Genomic DNA, 24,902 nt, shown 5'->3' with positions numbered 1-24,902 from the left:
TTTGGGATCAATATAACTTTTTTTTTTTAAAGGGATCATCAGATGCCCATTTGATATGAGTTGATATGACTCTTTAGGGTCTTAATGAAAAGTCTATAACATACTTTGGTTAAAAGTACTGGCTTGGAATATGCCAGTATCAAAGTTTCATGTTGCGATTAATTGCTAATGCTTTTATCACGGTATACGGTATTATCATGATAGTGACATTTAGTTTCAAAAAAGTGGTCATAATACAGTATAACAGGTTTAATGACTTTTTTCTTATAACAAAAATAACTGTATATTTAAATACAATAAAGCAATACATAAAAATATATAAAGTTAAACTTTTTACACAGATTAAAGTGCAAAAGAACTATAAAAACAAATAGGTATCACTTTACAATAAGACCTCATTAGTTAACCTTAGTTAATGAATTAACATTCACAATGAGCAATAGATACATTTGCTACAGAAGTTATTAATCTTAGTTAAAAAATACAAGTCTTAGTTCATGTTAGCTCATTAAATAACACAGCTGCAACTTTCGATTTTAACAATGTGCTATTAAATATTGGAATACCTAAGATCAATGAATGTTCAGAAGAATTTTTCATTGGCAGTTGATGTTAAATGTTTTGTGTATTTGGTGTAACAGAATATGTTGATATGCTTTAATGTTCAAATACTGTACATTATTGTAGGTCCTCTATGCCCCGTCTCTCTCAAACAAGTCTTTTTCTACAAAATCCCTCCTTCTGACAAGCACAGTCTGCTCTGATTAGCTAACTGACCCAGTGCATTGTAATTGGCCCGAACACCGCAAGCACTCGTTCGGAAATGTAACGCCCCTTTCCATAATCGCGAGCATCATCTTTCAAAATAAATGTAAAGACAGTTAATAATGTCCTTAGTTTTACCATCAGTTCAAGCCCGAAAGGGGAACAGAGTCGCGTGACAGACACAGTGATGAAGCTCGTATGTGTTTGTAGTACACAAGCCACAGACGGGACAGCTGACTTCACTGTGTGACCCTGTCTCTGTCTCTCTCTCTCTCTCTCTCTCTCACACACGTGCACACACACAACGCACAAAACTCTGCATTTGAACAGTCAATAGCAAATACTTAAACTAATAACAAAACATACTTACCGTAGCTGATTCAGAAGCCCCAGATTGTTGTAGCAAAGTCAGAATTACCTCCTCTCCTAGGTTCACAAAACGGTCGTCCATAAAATGCGTTACTGTTCTGTTGTAAGTAATCTTAAAGACTCCTAAATGCATCTTTCGGAAGGCCAAATAAAGTGATTTTGCTTTTGCCTAGAAACATACAGCATCTCCCTGACATGGCTGCTTCAACTCTAACTGCGGTTACTGAAACCACGCCTTCTTTGCGTAAACATCTGGGTGACATTACGCAAATATTTCCAAATAGTGACGTAGACGTGGGGGCATGTTTGAATGGGCCGTTTTAGGCGGGCATGGCAGAGTCTTAACTTTGATAAAGAATATCTCTTTGGATTTGAGACTTCAGTCTTTGCAACTTTACAGATCTTCTTCATGCACCAAGAGCTTGTAACACTCCAAAGAGAAAGGAAAAATTGATATCGCATCATATGACCCCTTTAACTAATGAATTAACTAATGTTAACTAATGAAGCCCTAATGTAAAGTGTGAACGAACAATAAAGAATCAAAACACTTTCAAACAATATCTAGGGCATGTTGTAGTCCAGATTAAAATGTAAAAAAAAAAGTTTGAAATTTAATAGCCAATTAAGTCTAAATATTTAAGTATTTGGCGCTGCGATGAACACCATAGCAAATCCACAAATCTGAATGGCTATTTAAATCTATTTAATTAGGTTTTAGAAAGTAGTGCAGCTGCTTTATTTATGGGGTTTCCAGGATAAAGGCTGCATTTTCTGCAGTTTAGTGCCATCTGCTGTCAGAGGGTGAATGTGCTTTCAATCAGCACGTCTCTCATGCGTTCCCCCATGTGCTTCTCATGCGTGCTTGTTTACATCAGAGCGCACACGCGTCTTTCAAGCAGCATACAGCGGTGTTGTTTATTTTGACCAGGTGATGGGGAAAGTATTCTTAAAATGCATTCCAAATTCTGACTTATTCGTAATGTAATTATTCATGGTATTTAGAAGTGCCCATGATAACAATATTGTGCATATTCATTACTGTGATATATCGCATTACCGGATACCGGCACGTCTAATACTGGCATTTTCTGCGGATCGGGTATCGGTCAGACGAAACCGATCCAAATCCGATATTGTGCATATACTATTCTGTGTTATTGTTGAGCCCAAAGAAAGGCATAAAACATTATAAAGCACCAAAACATTTTTGTGCACTATATTCCAAGTGTTCTGAAGCTGTTAACTGAAAGCTGTGCAAATCCACATTCATTATCAGCTTGGATTTTCGCAACTTGTCAATTAACAATGACTCTGTGTAGTAACAGCTGCTCTATGTGAAATCACACACCTGATGGAATTTACCGCTGATTAGAGAACCGGCTTTACTGACGAGATGCTCATTAATTATCGGCCGATATTTATTGTGCACCCCTATCGGTTATTACAGTCAAAACGATGAAACTCTCTTCAAGAGCGCACAGTAACTCGGGTTTAAAACTGTTCAAAGAAAAGGCTCAATAAACTAGCGCACAGATTTAACACACACACTACGTATCAAAATCTCTTCCCTTTGTACTACTGATGTCCGGTTCATGAACGAATTGTTCGATTTAACCGGTTCTTCTCAGTGAACCAGTTGAACCAGTTCAACAAATCGGACTGAATCGTCTCCAGTACGCATTAATCCACAAATTAATTAAGTTTTTCACTTTTTTAACATGGCTGACACTCCCCAGATTTTAGACGTTTATTTGTAAATAAAATATTTCACTAGATTTTATTAAATTATTGTGCACCCATGATTTTTCTAGAGTATCTTTTGCTGCTAAATTATCCTCTAACCTAGTTTATAACAGAGGTCAACCGATATGGGTTTTTCACTGGCCGATACCGATATTTAGAAATCAGGGCAGCCGATGGCCGATATATGATGCCGATTTTTTGGCTGATATGTTTGGCCCGATTTTCTTTTTCATTTTCCCATTCATCTCACAAAAGTGAGTTTGAGCAAATTATTATTGCAGGGTACAAGATAGTAATAGTAGTAGTAGTAGCCCAATTTAGAGTAATAATACATGGCTCAAACCTTAAGCACCTTCTCAAAACAGTTCTGAAGCACGCTTTTTGTTTATATTTACTGACAGACACCAGTGTTTCCCACAATACTGCAAATTAATTCTCTGTTGGAGCAGATATATAGGGGTTTCTCCAGTAACGGCTGTAAATCAAATAAGCACTGCTGATAAACGCTACTTTATCAGGCATTACAGGAAAGACCAAATGAAAATGACATCGAAGCTTTTCTGAAGACAGTCAGTTCTTTTCAAAGATACATTCATATAAAAACACCTGCACTGCATTTTAATTCTGAAACATGAAGCGCTCATTTTATTCAACGAAGTATAAGCCTTTTGGAAAATCTATTTGTGGAGGTTTTGATATAGTGATGAGCGTCAAAAATAACTAAATGCATAGGAAACACTGGACACTGCTATAAGTCAAATGGCCATAGTGATAACAAAAAAAAAAAAAAAGATTTCACACATATTACATAGCCTGCTGCTCCTAACTGCTGGCCACAAGCGATGACATCGTTAAGATATTGTCGAACCTACACACACATTTCATGAGGAAAGTTAATGTGCACATTATAATCAGCACAGAAGTTTTCGTCTGAATTGAACGTGTTTCTACTTTCACACACAAATGACTTGTTGCACTTATGAATATGATAACTTTCCAGCCTATAAATCGGCCTAATTTGCAGCACAATTGGCCGATGCCGATTAATTAAAAAATGCCAAAAATCAGCTGATTAATCGGCTGGCCGATCAATCGATCAACCTCTAGTTTATAATAGTATTTTTGCCATAGATTATGATTATATATTTTTTCATTTGTTATTTTTCATTAAAATGAAGTTGTCGATATGTAGTAGATTGTGTTTAACATACAAAAGAGTGACGATCGGGTCAACACAGAGAAGTAGGCAATAGAAATTCTACATTGATTTAAAAAAAAAAAAACTGCACTGGTATCTGATTGGATCGGTATCGGCAGATACTCAGAATTTTCGGTATCGGATCGGTTCTGAAAAAATTGTATCGTTGCATTCCTAGTACATATTAGGAAAGGCGATTTTTAAAGATTCATAAAAAAACCCTTAAACTCACTTCTTCTGTAGATGAAGCTCAATCACAAATGATTTGTGCGAACATAGACACGTTTAGGCAGATCGGGGATTGGCGCATTGTATAATGAGAGTAACGAAAGTAACGTTAATCCTCTGCGACTTCAACGGCTCAGATGTCGAGAGTAAATGACAACTGCTATGTTCATTATTACATCCAACATCAAAACACCTCAATCGCTTAATAGTAGATATTCTTGTCTTCCCCTGCACCAAAGTCGACACAATGGCTGACAGCTCTCAGCTCACTCAGGGCAGGTCTAAGGTAAGATGGTCTTGTCAATCAACTTTCGTGGGAGGGACCTGTGCAGAACTATGTCATTACTAAGTCAACAGCCCAATTTGAGAAAGCGGATTTTAAAATAGGAATTTTAAAAAAAAACATTTGGTGGATTTTTATCATTATAGGATGGATGTTTACACACACTTCCAACACACATTTATGTTCAAACAACAACAAAAGTAAATTTTGCATCCGATGACCCCTTTAAGAAATTAATACTTTTATTCAACAAGGATGCATTAAACTTATCAAAAGTAAAAGACTTTTTCATTTGAAAAAAAAGAGAAAACATATATATAGTAAAAAATATATATATTAAATTAATTCAATAAAATGAGTTTGTTTCACTCAAATATTACTGAAAGATCATTGTACTTGATAGAAAAAAAGTTACATGAACTCAAAATCTGATTGTAGTAAGCCTAACTTAAACTGACTGTGTTGAAGAAGGTTTCTAGTTCCCAGCATACTTTGTGTCAGACTGTAGGAGGAGAATGAATGTTGAAATTAAGTGTTATTTTGTGTTTTTGCACAAGATTAATATACAGATATATATGTGTTAAGGTTTAATATTCTGTTATTTTGTGATTTACAGGGTTTTCTATTATATTGATGTTTTCAAGTGTTACCATAGTGGTGAAGAGTAGAACTATTGTTAGGTTGAAGATGGGATGCAAACTTCAAGGCTATATTAACTGCATGTGTAGTGATGGTCTCTTTGATAGTTACATTAGCACATACTAGTATGTACTGTAGTTCCTCCTTCTTTCTGATATGATATGCCATACCAAACAAATGCAACTATTTGAAAGCATCTCCATTACAAGGCATTTTGACAGAGAGGGAGGCAGAAGAGCAGTGAAATAAATAGGGTCCTCTAAAAATGGTCTCAGGTCTGTGTGGCTTTCTGGTGTTTACATGCCAGCCTGTCGTGTGTGTGTGTGTGTGTGTGTGTGTGTGTGTGTGTGTGTGTGTGTGTGTGTAAGTAGCAGTTACCTATCCATGCCAACTGCCTGTATGATTTACAAAAACACATGCATGTGCACAATTGCACGCAAAATGCTCTTCAGCAAGCCACGCAAGACAATGCACCACAAAGAACGAAACACCAAACATCCTTTTATAGAGGGCCTTTAGATCACAGCTGTAAGCGAGAAAGCTGCATCTTCCACACACAGACACACACACAATATGTTTTAGCAGTGTAGGGCATTAGTGTTTAGTATCTACCAAAAGTTTGAAAAGATGGACAAAAATGGGGAAAAAACTGTACAGTCCACAAAGACCAATCATAAAGACATGTCACAGTATCACTACTAATTTTAATTACAGCAAGTGTGGACCTCTCTACTCCCTACCACAATAACTTTGTGGGAAGCACATACCCAGCTAGCAGACAATGAATTTAACCCCAGAGGGTTCAATCCACCACAGTTACAACAGCATCTAACCATTGGCCTTTTTCTGTACACAGATAAAATACATGCTAGAGATGACCTCAATTCAGCACATGCAGCCCAAAAGTAAGCAGTTTAGTAACTTCTGTGCTGATTGTTCGGATTGTTCTGTGTTGACTGCTTGGACGAAATCAAGGAATTCATTTTACAAAAAGATTTTGGTCGACAGTGTAAATATCACACGGGAATCATTATTTTTTTAATTCAAATGAATCAAGTAAATATAAGCAAATATGTGCAAAAAATTACTCACCCACATGGCATTCATGTATGAATGTCATTCTTGTAGAAGATTTTGATGAATGCTGGTAATCAAACAGTTTTGGTTCCATTCGTATGAACAAAACATTTCTCAATATATATTCTATGTTCCACAGAAAAAAAAGTGATTTTCATTTTTAGCTGAACTATCCCTAATACTCCTTTTAAGGAAGTTAAAATATATAGCCTGCCGTGCAAAATTCAACTGCAGTTTATACTGCTATTGGTATGTCATGCCGAAGTCTATAGGATGTTTTAGTCATTAAAAGGAATGCTGCTATAACTTAAAGCATGCTTTAACTTTACAAGGGATTTCCTAAAGAACAGAAAGAGAGGAATGGGGGATGTTTTTTTGATGAATTCTGATGTTGGATGCATCATCCAGTCTGTGTCAGAATTACCTCTGGGGTGGGGGGGGGCATGTGGGTGCTAATATACAATAATGATTAATGGCTTAATGGTAATCAAAACCTCCTGTCCACCTGCATTAATAATGTGCCAGCGTGTCAGAATTATTTCAAAAGGGTTTGGAGCATTTCCCACCCACACGCCAACACAAAACAAACACACAGGCTTTGGACAAAAGCACTTTATTACATACACAAAATGCACACAAACAAAGGGGGAAACGAAATTTGAAAAGCAAAAGTGCATCAGAGAACACAGGCAAATGAGTTAGGCATCACTGTTCATAGCAACAGCAGTCACTTTAAAGCTTAACATCAAATTAAGATACCACAACTTTGATTAAATAAATGCATTTCTGAATGCATTTAGAAAGCAGATATACGCACACAAATCTACAAACAGTCTAATTCACAGCCATGTTAAACACTGGGTGCAATAAAGTCAGTGAGGGAAGGGTATTCCCTGCGGCACTCAGCTGCATATCAAACAGGAAGTTGACAGCTCAAAGTGAGAGAGACATAATTTACAACAAGATGTTACTTTTTCCATTAAGTAAACGTCTGCCCCAGGGCTGCTATGATGTCTCAACCAAATCATGTTACAAAACATCTAAAGACAGACACAAACTACTGTTTACTGTATCTTGCATGTTTGTGTGGCTTCCTCTGGATCAATTCATACCCAATCTTTGTCCATCTTAAAGAGGAGCCTTCTTCAAACATCTAACGTGGGGTTACTGAGAGCAGTCGTACAACAAAGACAGCCCAGCAAAAGTTGAGTATTGCTGAGTGTGTATGTAATGAGTTAGTGAGTCTGTCACTTTAACCGACCCAAGCGGAAAGTCATGGGATGTTGTGCTTATGCAGCAGCAGAGTCTGCAGGGAGATCAGACGCAATGGGGATCCTTTATTAATCACTGATGCGTTGTCACACACTGACACTAGCTTATTCTCTCAAAAATGATAGACAATATCTTCTGTATGTTAATTTGGAAGTGTCACTGTTCTAATTTGAATATTATTGTATGAGCAAAAGTGTTGCAGAAGTGCGTCAAAGTGCAAATTCTGTCATGGAGATTGATATGATAAGCAACGACGGCAAGCTAAACTGCAGCTTTTCAAAAACTTTTGACAAAAAAGGTATTCCATCTGCACAAAAAAAAGTGTTCAGAGTTACTGCTATCAAGTGTAAGGTTAGACAGCAGATAGATAGAAATGAGTGCCTGGGTATCCTGGGTATCAAAACTGTGACATATGGGACAAACACACTTTCATGCTTGTTCATGCCATTATACAATGCTCTCAATTACTCGACCCTCCAAAATAAATCATGCGATGCACAGCTGTGAAGCGAACCAATAAAGCTTCCAGTGTGACGTCATACGATGGAAAAAAAAACTGAACAGTTTAAAGAAAATGCAAATATATTCTCCTCATCATTACAACATGGAAATGTAACTATTGTTATCTTATTAGATCCACAGCTTGTGCCACTATTCTTCAGATCCACTTACATGACTTAATGAAACACAACAGAATACTTTAGTACAATACAGTCTTACGCAACAAACAAAAAAAATAAATAAAAAAAATAAAAAGCTCTTTTTAAGTGTCCTCTGAAACAAACAGTAGTAGGGCAACGTAACCTGACGCGCACTGTTTCTACGTGAACATTTTATCTCACTGAGGAAGTAGAAAACAGGTTTCTCAAGTTCCATAATGCTGGTCACTGGTACATTATCTAGCTCTTTATCTCTTGAAACAATATTTCCTTTTCAAAGGGAAGGCTTTTCCCTGCACATGCCTTTGAGCCAAAAACATCTGCGGCTCAATGAGTGTGTGAGCTTGTGGCTCAAAATGAGGGGTGTCTGAAACCCTGCAGGACGTGGACACTTGCATCTCAGTCCTGCAAGCCACCTCAACAGAAGGTTTTCCACTCTAAGGCTCACGGCCAGGTACATTACAGAGCGCAAATCACTTTGGATTTGCCTGAATTCAAACTAAGGGTCATAAAAAGAGGGTGAATGGAAAATGCCGGTCTGGTTGGTCATAATGTCCCATGTCATAAAAGAGAGCAAGGCTGAACAGATATGACTTCATGATTATACATTAGCCTAACAAACTATCCATGAAATGAAGAAAGAATACATTTTTCTTCATAGTCTGACTTATGCATAGCACTTTAACAAAGCATCATATGTGCTTATGAGTCAAGGTTACTCTCAGTAGAAGTCCACAACTTAGAGGCTGCAGCATCACAATCCATCATTTCAGAGATCTCATCAGCAATGTAACGTTACTTCACTATGGACCGAACCAAGCTGGAAACTGCTCTTCTCCTATTTCTTAAGATTTAAGCGAGATAAAAGCCTACGAGGCACCTGATTATAAAGAATAACTTTCTTCCGCTGTAGGGAACGCGTGTGAATGTCTATGTTCGACTCCACCGGCACCAGAGCAAACACTTAGAAACAGCCAGGTACATACATGAGTGCTTACTCACCGTTTGGTCCATATCTTTCGAAATTAATTTTCACTTGTTCCAGCGTGAGTCCCGTGTTTTCGTTCACACCGAAGTTTGTTAAAACTTCTGATGCAGATTTAGTGTGGGCGTTTTCCATCTCGAGGAACTGTTTACTACGAGCACTTGAACGGCATGTATTTGTGACAAATGACACCGAGATCACGGACGGACTGAAGTGGCCAAATTTTTCACCGAGGTGCTTTTAGACCGCCAAGCGGAGGTGGTAGTCTGCGCAGACGTCCACCTGCCCCTTCTGCAAGCCGCCGGTTTGAGTCCGTGAAGCTGCTGCTCCGTGTGTGCTCGAGCGGTGTGAGTGCGCGCGCACGCGCTCCGCGTCCTCTGAAGGTGCGCGAGGTTCCCGCCTCTTTTTCCGTGAGCTCGCGTGTCTGGGCACCGTCCGCGAGCGCTTATTGGCTTGCTATACCTGAGAGAAGAGAAAGGCTGCTCACGCTGTCGGTGTGTGTATGAAAAAGAAAAACCGCCGTAATCGAGAACTGCGCCAACCTAATTTCCGTGTCAGGAGGAAAATAAAACGGTGAGCAGTTTGTCGAGGATGAAGGAAGCTGTAGAGGTGACTCGAGTTCCTCCCAGCGCGTCATCTGTGAGCTTGTCAAACCGTCACAGCTCAAACTTGTGTCAAGATTGCCTCTGAATCTGATTAATATATCTGGAAGATATTAACCATTTACTGGCCGTTACATATGAAACAAAACAAAAGTGTCCACAATGGAGAAGCCTTTGGTATTTACAAACTACTTTTGCGTTTGTTTACTGAGTGCATAGATCAATATAACGTGTTTACAGTATGTGAGGGATAAACTTTTTAGCGATTTAGTTTATTTATAGATTGTATAACCTTTATTGTTTTTTTTATCTGAATCATAACATTTAGTAATATTGCAAATTGCTAAATTATCATTTAATTCACTTGTAGAGCATCATAAAAATGTAAACCACTGAGAGCTGCCTCACAAGGAAAACATGTGTAATGCACAATGGGGGAGATGGATTTAGAACAAGGTGCTCCAGTTCTTTCCTTGCTCATAGTTTCTCATCTGTCCCTGTGCAAAGCCTATATATAGAAAATGTACACTGCTAAACTCATGTTAAAACAAGAAACTTTATAGGTTACATCATCCTTGCCTGCAGAAGTGATGGGAGATCTTTTGGAAAATTAGGTAATGGTTAGGTCAAAGCTGGCATCACAAATTAAACTGGCAACCCCATCTGGCTTGGCTTTTCACCTCTCAGACTGTTTTCACACTTGGTTTTTGATTGCTTTTTCTGAACCTGACTTCAGTTCCACCAACCTCCCCAGGTCCTTGCTGGTCTCTTTTCACATTGTACTTTTGAGGCGAACCACAGTGCGTCTGTGTCATGAATGACCCCGCCCCAAAGCCAATTTCATTGGTCAATTTAATCATGCAGTCGCATCAAGAAAAGTTCAGACTTCTTGGATTCAGTTCTGAATTAAGAAATATCATGGATCGTGGCAGAGTAATGCTATTTATAAGAATGTGATACTAAGGTTAAAGTTAGGGCAGTGGCTCTTAAACACCCCCCTTTTATTTTAATTTCCAGAAGTTATGAATGTCCATACATAACTTATTATATAATTTAAATTTCATTGAGGGCAAATTAAAGTATTATCCATTTTTGTTTTAGCTTATTTTAAGGATTTTGATTGAGCATCAGTCAAACCTGGTTGAGCATCACTGACTTAAAGGGATACTCCATCCCAAAATGAAAATTGTCATTAATCACTTACCCCCCATGTCGTTCCAAACCCATAAACACTTTGTTTGTCAACGGAACACAATTTAAGATATTTTGGATGAAAACAGGGAGGCTTGAGACTGTCCCATAGACTGCCAAGTAAATAACACTGTCAAGGTTATTGACAGGAAAGTATGAAAAGCAACATCAGAATAGTCCATCTGCCATCAGTGATTCAACCGTAATGTTATGAAGTGACGAGAATACTTATTGTATATGAAAACACAAAACGACTTTATTCAACAATACCTCTCCTCTGTGTCTCTCCAAATCAGCATAGCACCAGTTTGACAAACCTGAGCAGTACACAGGCGGCGTATGCTCTGTTTCAGCCACGCTGCGCTGTTGTCTTTCAAACCAAAGCATAAATACATGTTTGGGAAAAAAAAAAAAAAAAAAAATGTCCTTGTGGCGCGGGGTTGACATGGGGGTAAGTGAATAATGACAATTTTTATTTTTGGGTGGAGTAACCCTTTAATGCTGGAATACATTACATGACTTAAAATCTGAACAGTTTTTAAAACACTTGGCATTATACACTTACTGTCAAGGTTTGGCAAGGGAGGATCCAGATGCAGAATGAACAGGGGAACAAATTTATTAACAGAACTGGGAACACAAGAGGCAGGCAGGCAGATAGTCCACACAATAGGCCAAGGCACACGACAGGGGAAACATGCTGGCCGAGGATGGAGAAACTCCAGACTCTGTGGCAAAGGAGACTAGGTAGGAGCCCAAGGAACCACAGGCTTGGCACTGGGGTAGTAACTCTTGAAGCATCAGAATGTCTGTCAGGCCAGATGAAGCAGCGACCAGGGAGGACTCAGGAAGCAGGGCAGGAACCAAACACACAAAGACAAGACAACAAGAGAACACCGATCAAAAGACTTGTAAAAAATGACTAGGGAGGGAAAACTAAACATTCTGCTGGCTCTGGGATGATTTGGGCAGACTCGACAGACTCTGGAATGACTAGGGTGGACCGAACTGGCACTGGAATGACTGGAGCGGGCTTGCCTGGCTCAGGAATGACTGGAGCGGGCTTGGCTAGCTCTGGAATGACCAGAGCGGGTCTGACTGGCCCTGGAGTGACTGGAAAGAACTGCTCAAAACTGGCCTCCGTGGCCATGACTGAAGCAGCAGGCAACTTGACATCCTCCAGAATAAGTGCATGAGGGGTCTCTGAACAAAGGGTTCTGGCCCTCCTAGCACGGGCCCTCCTATCCCTATGCCTCCCGGGGCAGGATGTTGTCAGATCTCCCACTACTTGGGTGACTTGGTCTGACAAACACCTAAATTATCAAGACTGGACATGATGGACTCCAACTTCACTGGGACAGACACAGGAGCAAAGTTTGACGGGGAGACTTCTGAGATACCTTAAGCTCGACCACTTCAGAGTACTTCGTTGACTCAAAGGCTGGAGCCAGCACTGAACTACTCTCATGGCCTATAGCTGGCACTGAGGACTCACTGGCAGATGCAGCAACTCGAGCCACCCTCTTTCTTCTGTTCCTTTGTTTCTCAGTGGGAGTCAGAAGATGATCATGGATTTCACTTGGACTTGAAGGGCAGGGTGGTCGCTGCAAACATCCTCAGGAGGGTTAAGGATCTGGCAGTCTTTGCGTTGATGCACATAATGGAAGAAGTCCCAGAAATTCAAAACATGCAATTGCTCAATCTCCCATCGCGGCAGGGGGTCATCCAGAATGAGGTTGAAGGCCTCCTTCAGGACTGCATCATCATATTCAAGGCCCTTAGCCATGGTCCAAAAGAACTGAGCAAAGCTCCATGAATCCCGGCCCTGCTGACGAAGCAATGCCAGTGCCTGTTTGAATGCTAATCTCCCTTCTGCAGTGGCTGGTTTGTTCTGTCAAGGTTTGGGCAAGGGAGGATCCAGATGCAGAATGAACAGGGGAGCAAAGTTTATTAACAGAACTGGGAACACAAAAGAATGAGGCAGGCAGATAGTCCACACAATAGGCTAGGGCACACAACAGGGGAAGCAGGCTGTCAGAGGATGGAGAAATTCCAGATTCTGTAGCAAAGGAGACTAGGTAGAAGCCCAAGGAACCACAGACTTGGCACTGGGGTAGTAACTCTTGAAGCACCAAAATGTCTGTCAGGCCAGAAGAAGCAACAACCAGGGAGGTCTCAGGAAACAGGGCAGGAACCAACACATACAAAGACAAGACAACAAGAGAGAACACAGATCAAAAGTAAAGACTTGCAAAAAAAAACTATTACTAGGAAGGGAAAACTCTCAATGATACTAGCTAGGAGCAAGCACAAAAACACATGCAAAATGAACCAGCAAAAACAAGAGGGAAAATGAGCACAATATAAGGGAGCAGAGCACACAAGGATCAGGTTAACACAATCAGACATACAAAGGACTAACGAAGGGGGCGTGGTAACTGAAAATGAGGAGGCAGGACAAGGGGAACACATGGCCAACACAAAGAAAGACACAACCATGTGCTCAGGCACAAGACAAGCAAAGAGACATTAAACAAAGACAAGACTGACAAGGCTGTCAGGGCAGGACCCTGACACGTAATGTACCAACTTTGTAAAAAGCTACAGAGGAAAACTGGCCACCATACATTAAACAACTGTGGATCAAACACTACCAGACTTTAAAAGTCTTTTCGACCACAACAAACACATGCAGAAACATGTGCCTTGTTGCTAGGAGACATGTAACAAATGAAAATAGTATGTGTTCTAAAATATCTCAAAATATCAAACCTGTTGATATCCTCCCACTTGATGGAATCATAGTCTGAGTCTAAAAAATCGGAGTCTGTGACCATCATACACTATGTGATTTTCTATGAATTCTGTCAACTCAAATCTGCAGACTGGTTCTGACTTTCAGCAACTAGCATCAAATTCTCCACACTGTAAATTGGGAGAAAATCTGGCCAAAAATAGTTTAGTGTATTCAAGCCTTTAGGGTTTAGTAGGGGTTAGTGTTTTAGCATTGTGTAGACCAGCGGTTCTCAATTCCAGTCCTCGCACCCCACTGCTCTGCACATTTTGTATGTTTCTCTTATGGTTTCAGATGTTTGTTCTATTCGAACGTAAGTGCCCTGCGAAGTGGACATCATAGGATATTCCTCCATGATTCCAGTTTGAAGCATACGTATATGTTCTATTAAAAGTGCATTGAAGTGTGCGAGGCGTCAATTGAAATTGTATTTATTTACAGAGGTATATGATGTTTCACTTGTCCGTGTGTGAAGACGTTGCGCAGTGCAAACCCGAAAAAAATAAATGTTCAGAAGTTAGGTAAACTTCAACAGATTTCCCCTGCTCAGGGAGTAGAGAGCAATGAAAACTGTGTAGGGACCTTGTCAATGGGAACACAGTTCATGCACGGAGCTCACTTCTAATGAGCTGATTATCTGAATCAGGTGTGTTTACAAAGAGAGACATGCTAAATATGCAGAGCTGGGGGGCGCGAGGACTGGAATTGAGAACCGCTGGTGTAGGCAATCAGCACATGAGCAATAAAATTTGTAAAATAACAATAAAAACTGGTTTGGGGGGAAAAATCAATCAGTACCAGTGTCATAATGAGGTAGAATGAGATAATGCCAGCTTTACAACTTAAAGGGATATTTCACACAAAAATTAAAATTTGATGTTTATCTGCTTACCCCCAGGGCATCCAAGATTTACACAAACAGAGGCACAAACAGATTTTTAACTCAAACCGTTGCAGTCTGTCAGTCGTATAATGTAAGTGGATGGGAATCCCGGCTTTGAGAGTCATAAAACATACACAAACAATACCAAATTAAACCCTGCGGCTCGTGATGATACATTGATGTGTAAAACGATCGGTCTGGTCAATTGTTTCACAAATTGATTCACTGTTTCAAAGTGCACAAAAACATTACACATTGAAGACATCTGCTGGTTAAAGCCATAAAAATGCAAAAATATGCTCAATAGCATGTTCTACAAAAACTTTATTTTTTATTAATTATTTTATAATACAATTCAGTAAACACAAAACAGTACATACTAAGTTTAAAGGTAATTTTTTTGTATATGTCTGTTATTCATTTGTAGCATGTAATTTTGTTTGTAACAACAGACAGAAGTTTAAGAAAATTACTGAAAGTTTTAAACTGTAAAATGATGTACATCTTGCATTGAATAGACAAAATAAAAATATTAATCCGGTTATAGCTCTGTCCTGCAGTTAAGTTTCTGCAGAGTAATGCTGTCTTAAAGCCATGTCAGAGAATACTGTGGATACCTACTTTAAACCCATTGCCTCTAGAACACAATGTGCTTTTGAGGACTATATTTATCTGAAATGGCCCAGGTCTCTTTCCACCTATCCAGGTCGCAATCAGCTTCCACTCAAGTACAGGAGCTCTGTTTAGCTTTGTGTGCTGATCTAGGACCAGCTTTCACCGCTGAAAAACATAACCTTCATTATTATGTTCAGAAGCAAAGGGCAACAGCCCTGTACTTAATGATGTTCTCAGAAGTTACACTTCATACACTGAACTTGAAAATGGCCTCTTTACTTCATCGTCATACCGCACTGATGATCAGTATTCAGACCACTTTCTGCATTTGATCAATTTAGATATTGACTCCCTTCTTGACTCCACATAGAGTTGGATAGAGGTCTCCTTGGGTTAAGCCAGTGGCTTAAGGCAGCACACTAATGCAAACTGATGGATCAGATTGCCTTGATGGAAGGAATGTTAATAGGACATCATTCGCATCATTTGCCACTTCCCATTTCCAATACAGTACATACAGGTTTAACATTGTGTGTGATGCATCTTTTTCAGGCTTCCCATCTACAGTAAAGTGACTCAGCATGGAGCTGCAGATATCAGTTGCAAGTTCTCTCCCCTGTCATTTTTAATATATATATATATATATATATATATATATATATATATATAATATATATATATATATATATATATATATATACATTTGTGATGAAGAAAGTTACCCCAGTCTCATCCCTACACATTGACTGCAAATTTATTGACCACACAATTTCACAGCATAAAATATTTGACATCAAACCCAAGTCACCCTCTCCCTAAAGGAGAAAAAAATAGAAGGGAGACCTTTGAATGCCAAAGTCCTTATGGATAGGAAATCCTTCCCCCTTTTCCCTGACTCTTTTACCACACTGGCATACAATGGATGTCTGTGCGAGTTACAGTTTCAGACACCAAATTTTCCACTCGGGTTTGTGAGCCTCCCAGCTGCATTTGCCTTCAAGCCTGGCTGGTCTCACCATCACTTTGCATTATGGAAATCAGTTCCTAAATAGGTTTAATTTTCTTTTTCTTTTTTTTTTTGTATACCACTGTAGACATATCCTTTTTTTTTAAAGGGGTTCTCTTGTCTCTATTTCTCTTTTTTCATTCTGCTCTTTCTTTCATGTGCAAAGAATGGAATCCACAAATTTGCCATTGATACTAAGATATGTAATAATGACAAAATAAAAGAAACAAGTAATAATTGACATAATTTTTATTCTCAGCTGTGTCGTGATGGGAGAGAGGCACTGTGCTACAGGCACAGTACTGCGGTACCTTGACATTGACTCAAATATATATTGAGACAAACCAACACACAGAATCAACCACACCCAACAGACAGAAAGAAAAAAAAAAAAAAAAGACTGTGCCTGTGATAGCATCCCCTACACTCCATCCCAATTAAATACAATGTATTTCATCTTCCTTTCTTTCTTTTTTTCTGTTACACACACAGAATCCTCGCACATTACATCTGTGACGCAGTAGTCATTTCACAGGATGTTACCAGGGGATGCCAATGCGCCATCTGCCAGTCTGCCTGACGGGAATAACAGATGAGAGAGGGAAAAGGGGAGGAGGAAGAAAAAGAGGTTTGTCTGAATTGCAAAGTAACAATTATGTGCGATCCACTCATATCTAATATCTATTTAAGCCAATTGGATCACAGAACTAAGGAATCTTTTTGACTGGGAATTTTACTAAAATAAAAGAAATAAAAAGATATCACCTAAAGGGGTGAGGATAAAACTAGAGAGAATAAATGAATAATGTGTCTTATATTTTGACATTGCCATGGCTTTCAAATATTTCCAAGTGTGGTTTTTGTTTAAATATGAAAATTTAAACAATGTTGAAACACAAACACTTTTATTCTGCATTTTATTCTTTGCTCTATATTACACTTGTACAAAAGAGTCACATCACAGTGCTTTTCCAATCGTCATCTATCAGTCACTGCTTAATGGAATCAAATGGTCTATAATGAACCAATTACTATGCAGTGAAAGTTGGTGACTGTTAAAATTCCAGTCAGCCAGGTGGCCTATTCAAGCGACATCTTTAAACATAACTTCTGCCCTCATCTCATTATGATCTTATTAATTTTAATCAATTGCAAGTGACATCCTTTCCTAAAAGCTGCTGTTACTGGTTCCTGTAGAGGAAATTATGAATATTTAAAACATTCAATGTGTATCTAACAAATGTTAGAAGGCTGCTTATTTCTTACAATATATATATTTTGCATTGTGATTTTCTGTAGTTCCATTTCTATACTCCCAACATTTGCAACATATCACCGCCGTTGCAGAGTTATCACTCACAGGGTTTGTCAGACATGAAACATTGTAATAAGGGCTATCAGTGCTTCAGCACATGCACTAATGTTCGTCAATGCAAATATAAACCAGAGTGATGTAAAGTATTTGCAACACAGCAGGAGCAAAGAGGGAAGGGTGATGTATTGTGTGGGCAACAATTATTGAAATATATTGTTATTTCATAATGCACTGAAACATGAGAAACATTAGGCACCAAAAAGCTCCTCCATTAAACATCATGAACATCATGATAAACTCAACACCAAACAAATCTAGAGATGTAAATTAAATCAGTGTTAATTACTCACATCAAGAGGTGCATAGCACGGTGCAGGAGGAAGCATGCATGCAGCACCTTGAGTGTTATTCTGAATCAAAGTAATTATCCTCTCAGAGGAAAAACAATGAGCAACCTTCAGTGAGTTATACTGTACTCCAGAACATGATGATCTGTATCATTTCTCGTCTGTACTTTTTGGGTGAAATAATCTAATGCTTATAGATTATCTAACAATATTAGGGAAATAATTCCTTCCCTCCAGTCAATTCCAGATAGATGAAATCAAGTCCTGCTCCACATTTTTACATGTTCGAGAAGCAGCTACATTTATGCATTTAGCTGTTTCACTTGGATTTAGCTGCTGTGCATTGGGAAAATAAATACTCGAGAGAGGGAGAGAAGGAATAGACAGTCAGACTCTGTAAAAGAAAAGAGAGAGAGAGAAAAGGAATAAACTAAATTGAAAGAGACACAGATGAAGTGGGAAAAGGGCGGCTGAGAGAAAATAAAAGAGTTAGGCCAGGCAAAATCATGAATGAGAAGTGCAGAGAGAGAGATTGAATTGGAGCTGGTGTCATTGATAGCTCGGCTCCTACTGACAGAACAGCCCAGTGGTAAAGAAAAGGCTTAGGTAAATATCGATTTTGAGAGCAGACTGGTCTTGATTTACAAAGCCAAAGCTGCTTAAGCTGGCCAGTGTTTTTGTGTGTGTGTGTGTGTGTGTGTGAGTGTGTGTGTGTGTGTGTGGGCCTTCCAGAAACAGGCAGAGAGGCAGATAAAAAGGGAACAAGGAAACACAGAACACTACCTGACCAACTAAAATGAATGCAACTGAAACAAATACAGCATTGAATGGATCCTGATCACTTTAGTATTATTGTATGTCCATGTATTGCAAAAGATGCAATTCATCATCAGCCTCAATTGTTTATTAAAATGGCTGGTAGTACATAGATAAATATCTCTATTAAAGGGATACTCCACCGCAAAATGAAAATTTTGTCATTTATCACTTACCCCCATGTCGTTCCAAACCTGTAAAAGCTTTGTTCGTCTTCAGAACACAATTGAAGATATTTTGGATGAAAAACGGGAGGCTTGAGATTGTCCCATAGACTGCCAAATAAAATACACTGTCAAGGTCCAGAAAAGTATGAAAAGCATTGTCAGAATAGTCCATCTGCCATCAGTGATTCAACCGTAATGTTATGAAGTGACGAGAATACTTTTTGTACATGAAGAAAGCAAAAATAACAATGCCTTTCATACTTTCCTTGACCTTGACAGTGTTACTTACTTGGCAGTCTATGGGACAGTCTCAAGCCTCCCGCTTTTACGGGTTTGGAACGACATGGGGGTAAGTGAATAATGAAAAAAAAAATCATTTTGGGTTGGAGTATCCCTTTAAAGATTCCACTCACCTTCCAGAAACCTCCCTCACCTTCCTCACCTTGTGTCACCTTGCTTAGTGGAGGAGTTCAATGAGATTAACAAATGTCATATAAAAGTCAAACTGTAAAATCATTTGTCTAATTACTCAACAAAAAAAAAGTAAAGTACAACAAATAGGCATTATAAGGTTGAACAAAATACCTTTATTTAAAGGTTAAGTGGGCCATAATAATAATAATTTTCATGTCTATAGCACTTTTCATAAAGCCAAGGGTGCCTAAAACAAAAGAATTCAAAAAGAAAGAAAGTGCATAACAGTCATAAAAAATAATAAAACAGAGAAATGTGTTTTTTGCATAATTTTCATGGCTCATGAAATGTTAATTTATTTTCATTTTAAAGCTCTGGAGTTTTGAAAAACAAACTTAGTAAAATGAATGTCTACATTATTCAGCCCTTGGGGCTGGAATCCTTGAGCCTTATAGCACAGTGCAGAAGTCATCAGCTTGTCTGTCAAATCTCCAGAGACTTGGACTTATAGGAAACAGATCTGACTCTCTAATTACACTCTACCTCCCTTTGATTACCTGCCCTATGAGCAGAGCACGCTCACATGGGCGACTGATCTTGAAGTTCCCCCTTGATGAAGTACCCAAAGGAGACATCATGTCCAAGTGATTAGTGTATCACACTCTGGCTTTTGAGTAGAGTATACACACCTGTCAACATGATGCCAGCTTGTTCGGTTCAAGGATCACTGCATTTCTTCTTAAAATGCAGCTAATCCTTCTCTGTTTTAAATTTGACATACTCTTTTGTCACTCATTTTCTTTATCCTTTCCCATTTCCAATTTCTCTCTCTTTCTTTCTCACTAGGATACAAGTGTTTCTTGTCATATCACTTGTAGTAAGGAACCGACACCTGCTTCAGTGAATGTCTTTTTTTCTCCCTTACTGTCAGCATAGTAACCACTAGGGAGGGACCTGACATTACAATATTATATCGTTATCCAGGTCACAATACTATAATTTTGTTATTCTTTTCCCTCTCTTCTTGTAACCATGGAAGAAACAGGTCTTTAAAGAGGTCATATTATAATGTTTTATAATACTTTTTCTCCATGAGGTCCACTGTTAGTAACTATTTCCTTTTTTTCCTGTCATTAATTAGATTTCCTGACCACTTTCCACTCTATCTCTCACCATTAGAATCAAACTGGCATTTCTTGCTGCTGAGTAATTAAGATGAATCATTTTTCACATACAAAATGTGCAACATTATGACAAGTTCACCAAAAAGTCCAAGCTGAAATGTGCCTCTCCAAAAGGAAGATCAGGGATATTATACCTCAGTCGATCTTTTCTAATATTGTCTAATCCATCAGAAGGATGGTTCTATTCTGAACGCTTCACTGACATTGTTGACGTGTAAATGTGATATATGTCATATATTATTACAATTAAATGAATTATCTTTTTTTTTTCACTGTGGAGGAAGGTTTGAGTTTTGAAAGTCACAGTACTGTATGTTTTCAATAAAACAACTCTTTTATCTTACAAGATCAAGGAAATATTAGTTGTTCAACATATGACCCCTTTAATGATGCAGCTCATCTATTTATAAATCAGCCAGATAGCAGCACATTGTGTACAGCGCTAATTCACTGTAAGTTGAAAGAGAAAAGAGTTTTTCAGCTTAAAAGCGAGAGTTCCACCAAAAATAAAAACTAACAAACCATTTACTCACACAACAAACATGTATGACTTTTTTCTTCTGTACAACACAAAAGAGTATATATTAAAAAAATCTTAGTGTTGTTATTAATAGTTTTTTTTTTTTTGTCCATATGATGAAAAACAATCTATTCATTTAAGTATTTCCTTTTTAAAGTAAACCATAAAAAAAACTACAATCGCTCTTACTTTTTCCCTCTATGTGGAAAATCCTTATGACAGCTTTAAAATAGTATTTTGGAAAAGTGTTTTCCACCATTCAGCTGCTCTTTTGTAAAAGCTGAACTCTTAAAAACAAAAGCATGGGACTGTGCACCATAAATATTCTTTGTTCTAACAAATGCTGTATCTGCTGTGCAGCTTTGACTAGAAGAGAATCATTTGACATAGTCACAGCACGTCCCTAAAGGCAGGAGCAAATAAGACGCATCAGTCTGTCAATTTGAAGGGGACGATTCAATATTTTTCACTCCATTCCTCCTTTTTCTCTATTCTGACAGAACTCTAATTTGTCTTTCACTGTGCTTAAGGTAATACTTTGCTTGTACACCACACTGAAATAACTCTGTCTCCATCTACTCTTATGGTACAGCATGATCATCTGCAGAGTCCAAACTAAACATCCAGCTAACGAAAAAACGAGGTATGAACTCTGTCTTGTGGCTGTCTTGGTGACAGAATTAAGCATTGGGGTCATGTGTAAAGAGTGCTTCCATTCCACTGAATAAACGGATCGTAAAGTCCATTCAGTTTGAAAAAAATATATTTTTCCCATAGCACATGCACACTACCATTCTAAATGTTTGGGGGCAGTAAGATTTTATATTTCTCAGATAACGCTCACCAAGACTGCATTTATTTGATCAAAATAATATGTTGATTTGGTGCTGATTTTATACATTATAATATGCTGTTTTGGTGCTGCTTAATATTTTTGTGGAAACTGATACTTTTTCTTTTTTGAATCAAATGTTGAATAGAAATATTATTGAATTAAAATCTTAATATAATTATTAATAATGCTGAAATAAATTATTAATAAAAAATAATAAAAAATCTCACTGACCTGAAAATTTTGAACAGTCGCATGGATACTTGATCATTCCCAAAATTTTCTAGTTCGCAGAGTAATAACAACATATCTTTAGACCCTAAAGACTAGAGAATAGAGAATGGTTTGGAATTAAAGATCTAGAGAGTTAGATATGAAACATCTTGGGTGGATGTGAGTTCCATCCAGCCGCAGATCTGGTTCTCTGGGATGTGTCATTTTCTTGCCCGTTTGTCTTTTTTGAAAAATGGTATCTGACTGAGGCCTGGACTGGGATGACAGATTGGTAAAACGAAACATGAAGGGGTTTCAAATTTAAGATGTGCTACATTCTTATCATAAAATGGGAAATTTAATCCCTTAAGTAAATTTTCTGGTAGTGATCAGTCTCCCAGTATCACTGGCATTTCATATTTTATGATGTTTCATATAAATGCATCAAATATGACTAACAGCAGCCCATCTCCATTATAACACTATAGTAAACATCATTTCACATGAAATGACATGATCCTGGACTCAGTGTTGGAACTGACATTAGATTAATATCATTTTGTCTTAATTTGGTTGTTGCCATTATGACCATGAGAACAAAATCATATGAGATCAGTGGTTTACCAAAGATGGAACTCACAAACTGGAAAGAAATGCCTTACAGGGAAGTATTACTAGCTGTACTCCATCTAATTTCCATTATTAAAACAGAATTAGGAATGTGAACTCTCTTCATTTATCTGTAGTCTGGCAACGTACGTTATAAATGCTGCAGAAAGGAAATGTCAGATAAACAGCCCTCCAACCTTATCAACAGGAAGTAAAGAAAACTTTTCTGTCACACACCATGCCTTTGAATTGCCTCTTTCAGAGAAACACACACACAAACTATCTTCTCTGTGAAGAAAGTACAGATGAGTGATTTTTCCACTCTGCTGATATGAGCTGTGATCTATCCAAACTGATGATGCAACCTTTATAACTGTCATACAATATGTCATACATAGCCATCTTTATGCAGGTTGTGCAGAATTAAGTGAATGAATGAATGAATGAGTGCTCAATCAATCAATGCCAAAATTAAAATGATGAATGAGTTCCCCTAAGGTTCATACAAGAGTAGTTTAAAATACAATAAGTTAAAAAATGGGTACGTGCCTATTTATATATTCTTGAAGTTGTGAGCGGCACGACAATGAATGGAGCCAACTGAATAAATCATCGATAAAATTAAGCACACAATCAACTCCATTCAACTATATATATATATATATATATACATATATATATATATATATATATATATATATATATAGTTATATATATATATATATATATATACAAACACACACACACTGTATATATCATGCAGGCATTCAGAAGGCTCTGGAATGTACATTACCAACAAAACACAGTGGAACTGAATTTAATTAAAGTCAAATATGCATGATCCAGACTGCTAAGGTCTACAGACATTAGGCAAAGAGCTCCTCCCAGAGAGGATGTGACCCTCTGCAAACAGGATTCAAAATGGAAAATCAAACAAAGCTTAGCATGCAAAAGTATGCCAAGCTGAAGATGACAGCTGGCAATATTCATATCGTTGTCTGATATTTCTTATTGTCAAGGTTTCTCTACAGTATGGTTTTTCACAGTACTTCTAAAGAAGTATATTACAGTATGGTGTAAAGTTAGACATTGGAAGACAAGGGCAGATATTGGAAGTGAAAGACTGGATGCAATATCCATCATAAGTAAACTAGACTTGTCAGATGTCTCATAAAATAAGATTTATGTTAGTTAATAAGACTTTATGAAGTCAATAAAATAACTAGTGATAATATACACTGCATTAAAAAACTTGACAATAACACCAATCTGTTTACTGTATATTTAAAATCTATACTGTAACATAGCTCAGTCATCATAAGTTGCTTTTATTTGTGAATTTTGGACAGCAGTCTGCTCTAGTCATGATTACAGTTTACTGCAAAAGAGAATATGTTTATATGAGTCAGCTATAGTATGTTAGGAAACCTAGTGTTGTTGGTTGTTTTTTTGTTTTGTTTTTTCAGTCATGAGCCTGCAGTGCTCTTAGCTGAAGAATTTTAACATTCACTACAATCTGAAAAGGCTCAAAGGATTACGCCGTCAACTGACAACAGATGCATTTACAAGCCACTAAATCCACAGCTAACACTGTTAACACAATTTATTTCAGCTTTGAATTCAATAAGCCGGTTTAAAAGATAAAGTTTCTCCTGAGATGCCAATCGCAGTTCTTCAGTATGTGTGTCTGATTCTGTGTTATGTTCCCCATTCTGTGCAATGAATCATGTACAGTAATTGTTGTCCTTTTTCCTGTCTGTTTTACAGTGTGCTCTCAGTGTGCTGCTCTCAGTCTTCAGATTTTGGCATCAGTGGCAGGTGCTCAGTGCGCCATGACATGGAGGTATTCAAGGGAAATAGACCTAATTATGTGTTTTGCAGGCTCAGCTGAGATATAGCTGTTAGGAAAGTGAAATTCATAACTGATGTGAAAGGACATCCATAGCATATAGCTGGGTTTCCATCCAGATATTTTTTGTGAAGTTTAAAACACAAAAACAAAAATAAATAAACAAAATTTTAAAAAACACACACACACACACACACACACACACACACACACACACACACACACACACACACACACACACACACACACACACACACACACATAAATAAATAAAGTGTTTTTTTTTCAGGTTAAAATACATAAATGGAAATACATGAATTCCTA

At 37.9% G+C, this 24,902-nt stretch overlaps 1 protein-coding gene and 1 long non-coding RNA gene across 2 annotated transcripts in view; one reads left to right on the top strand and one right to left on the bottom strand.

Annotated features, from left to right (window-relative positions):
- LOC122144869 (sarcoplasmic/endoplasmic reticulum calcium ATPase 1-like) overlaps positions 1-9,889 on the bottom strand; it is a 50,295-nt gene extending 40,406 nt beyond the window's left edge. The window contains exon 1 of the mRNA XM_042756087.1: positions 9,239-9,889. Within this exon, the coding sequence (XP_042612021.1) occupies positions 9,239-9,356 (118 nt within the window). The 5' untranslated portion in view covers positions 9,357-9,889. The remainder of the gene's footprint in view (positions 1-9,238) is intronic.
- LOC109077243 lies at positions 9,660-24,606 on the top strand. The gene is made up of 3 exons (XR_002015554.2): positions 9,660-9,794; positions 16,805-16,940; positions 24,497-24,606. It is a non-coding gene; the product is annotated as an uncharacterized LOC109077243 (long non-coding RNA).
- Positions 24,607-24,902: the final 296 nt, after the last annotated feature.

This window comes from Cyprinus carpio, chromosome A5 (assembly GCF_018340385.1).
Source record: "Cyprinus carpio isolate SPL01 chromosome A5, ASM1834038v1, whole genome shotgun sequence".
NCBI lineage: Eukaryota > Metazoa > Chordata > Actinopteri > Cypriniformes > Cyprinidae > Cyprinus > Cyprinus carpio.
The sequence above is the reverse complement of the archived record's forward strand: the minus strand, read 5'-3'. Positions and strand labels throughout refer to the sequence as shown.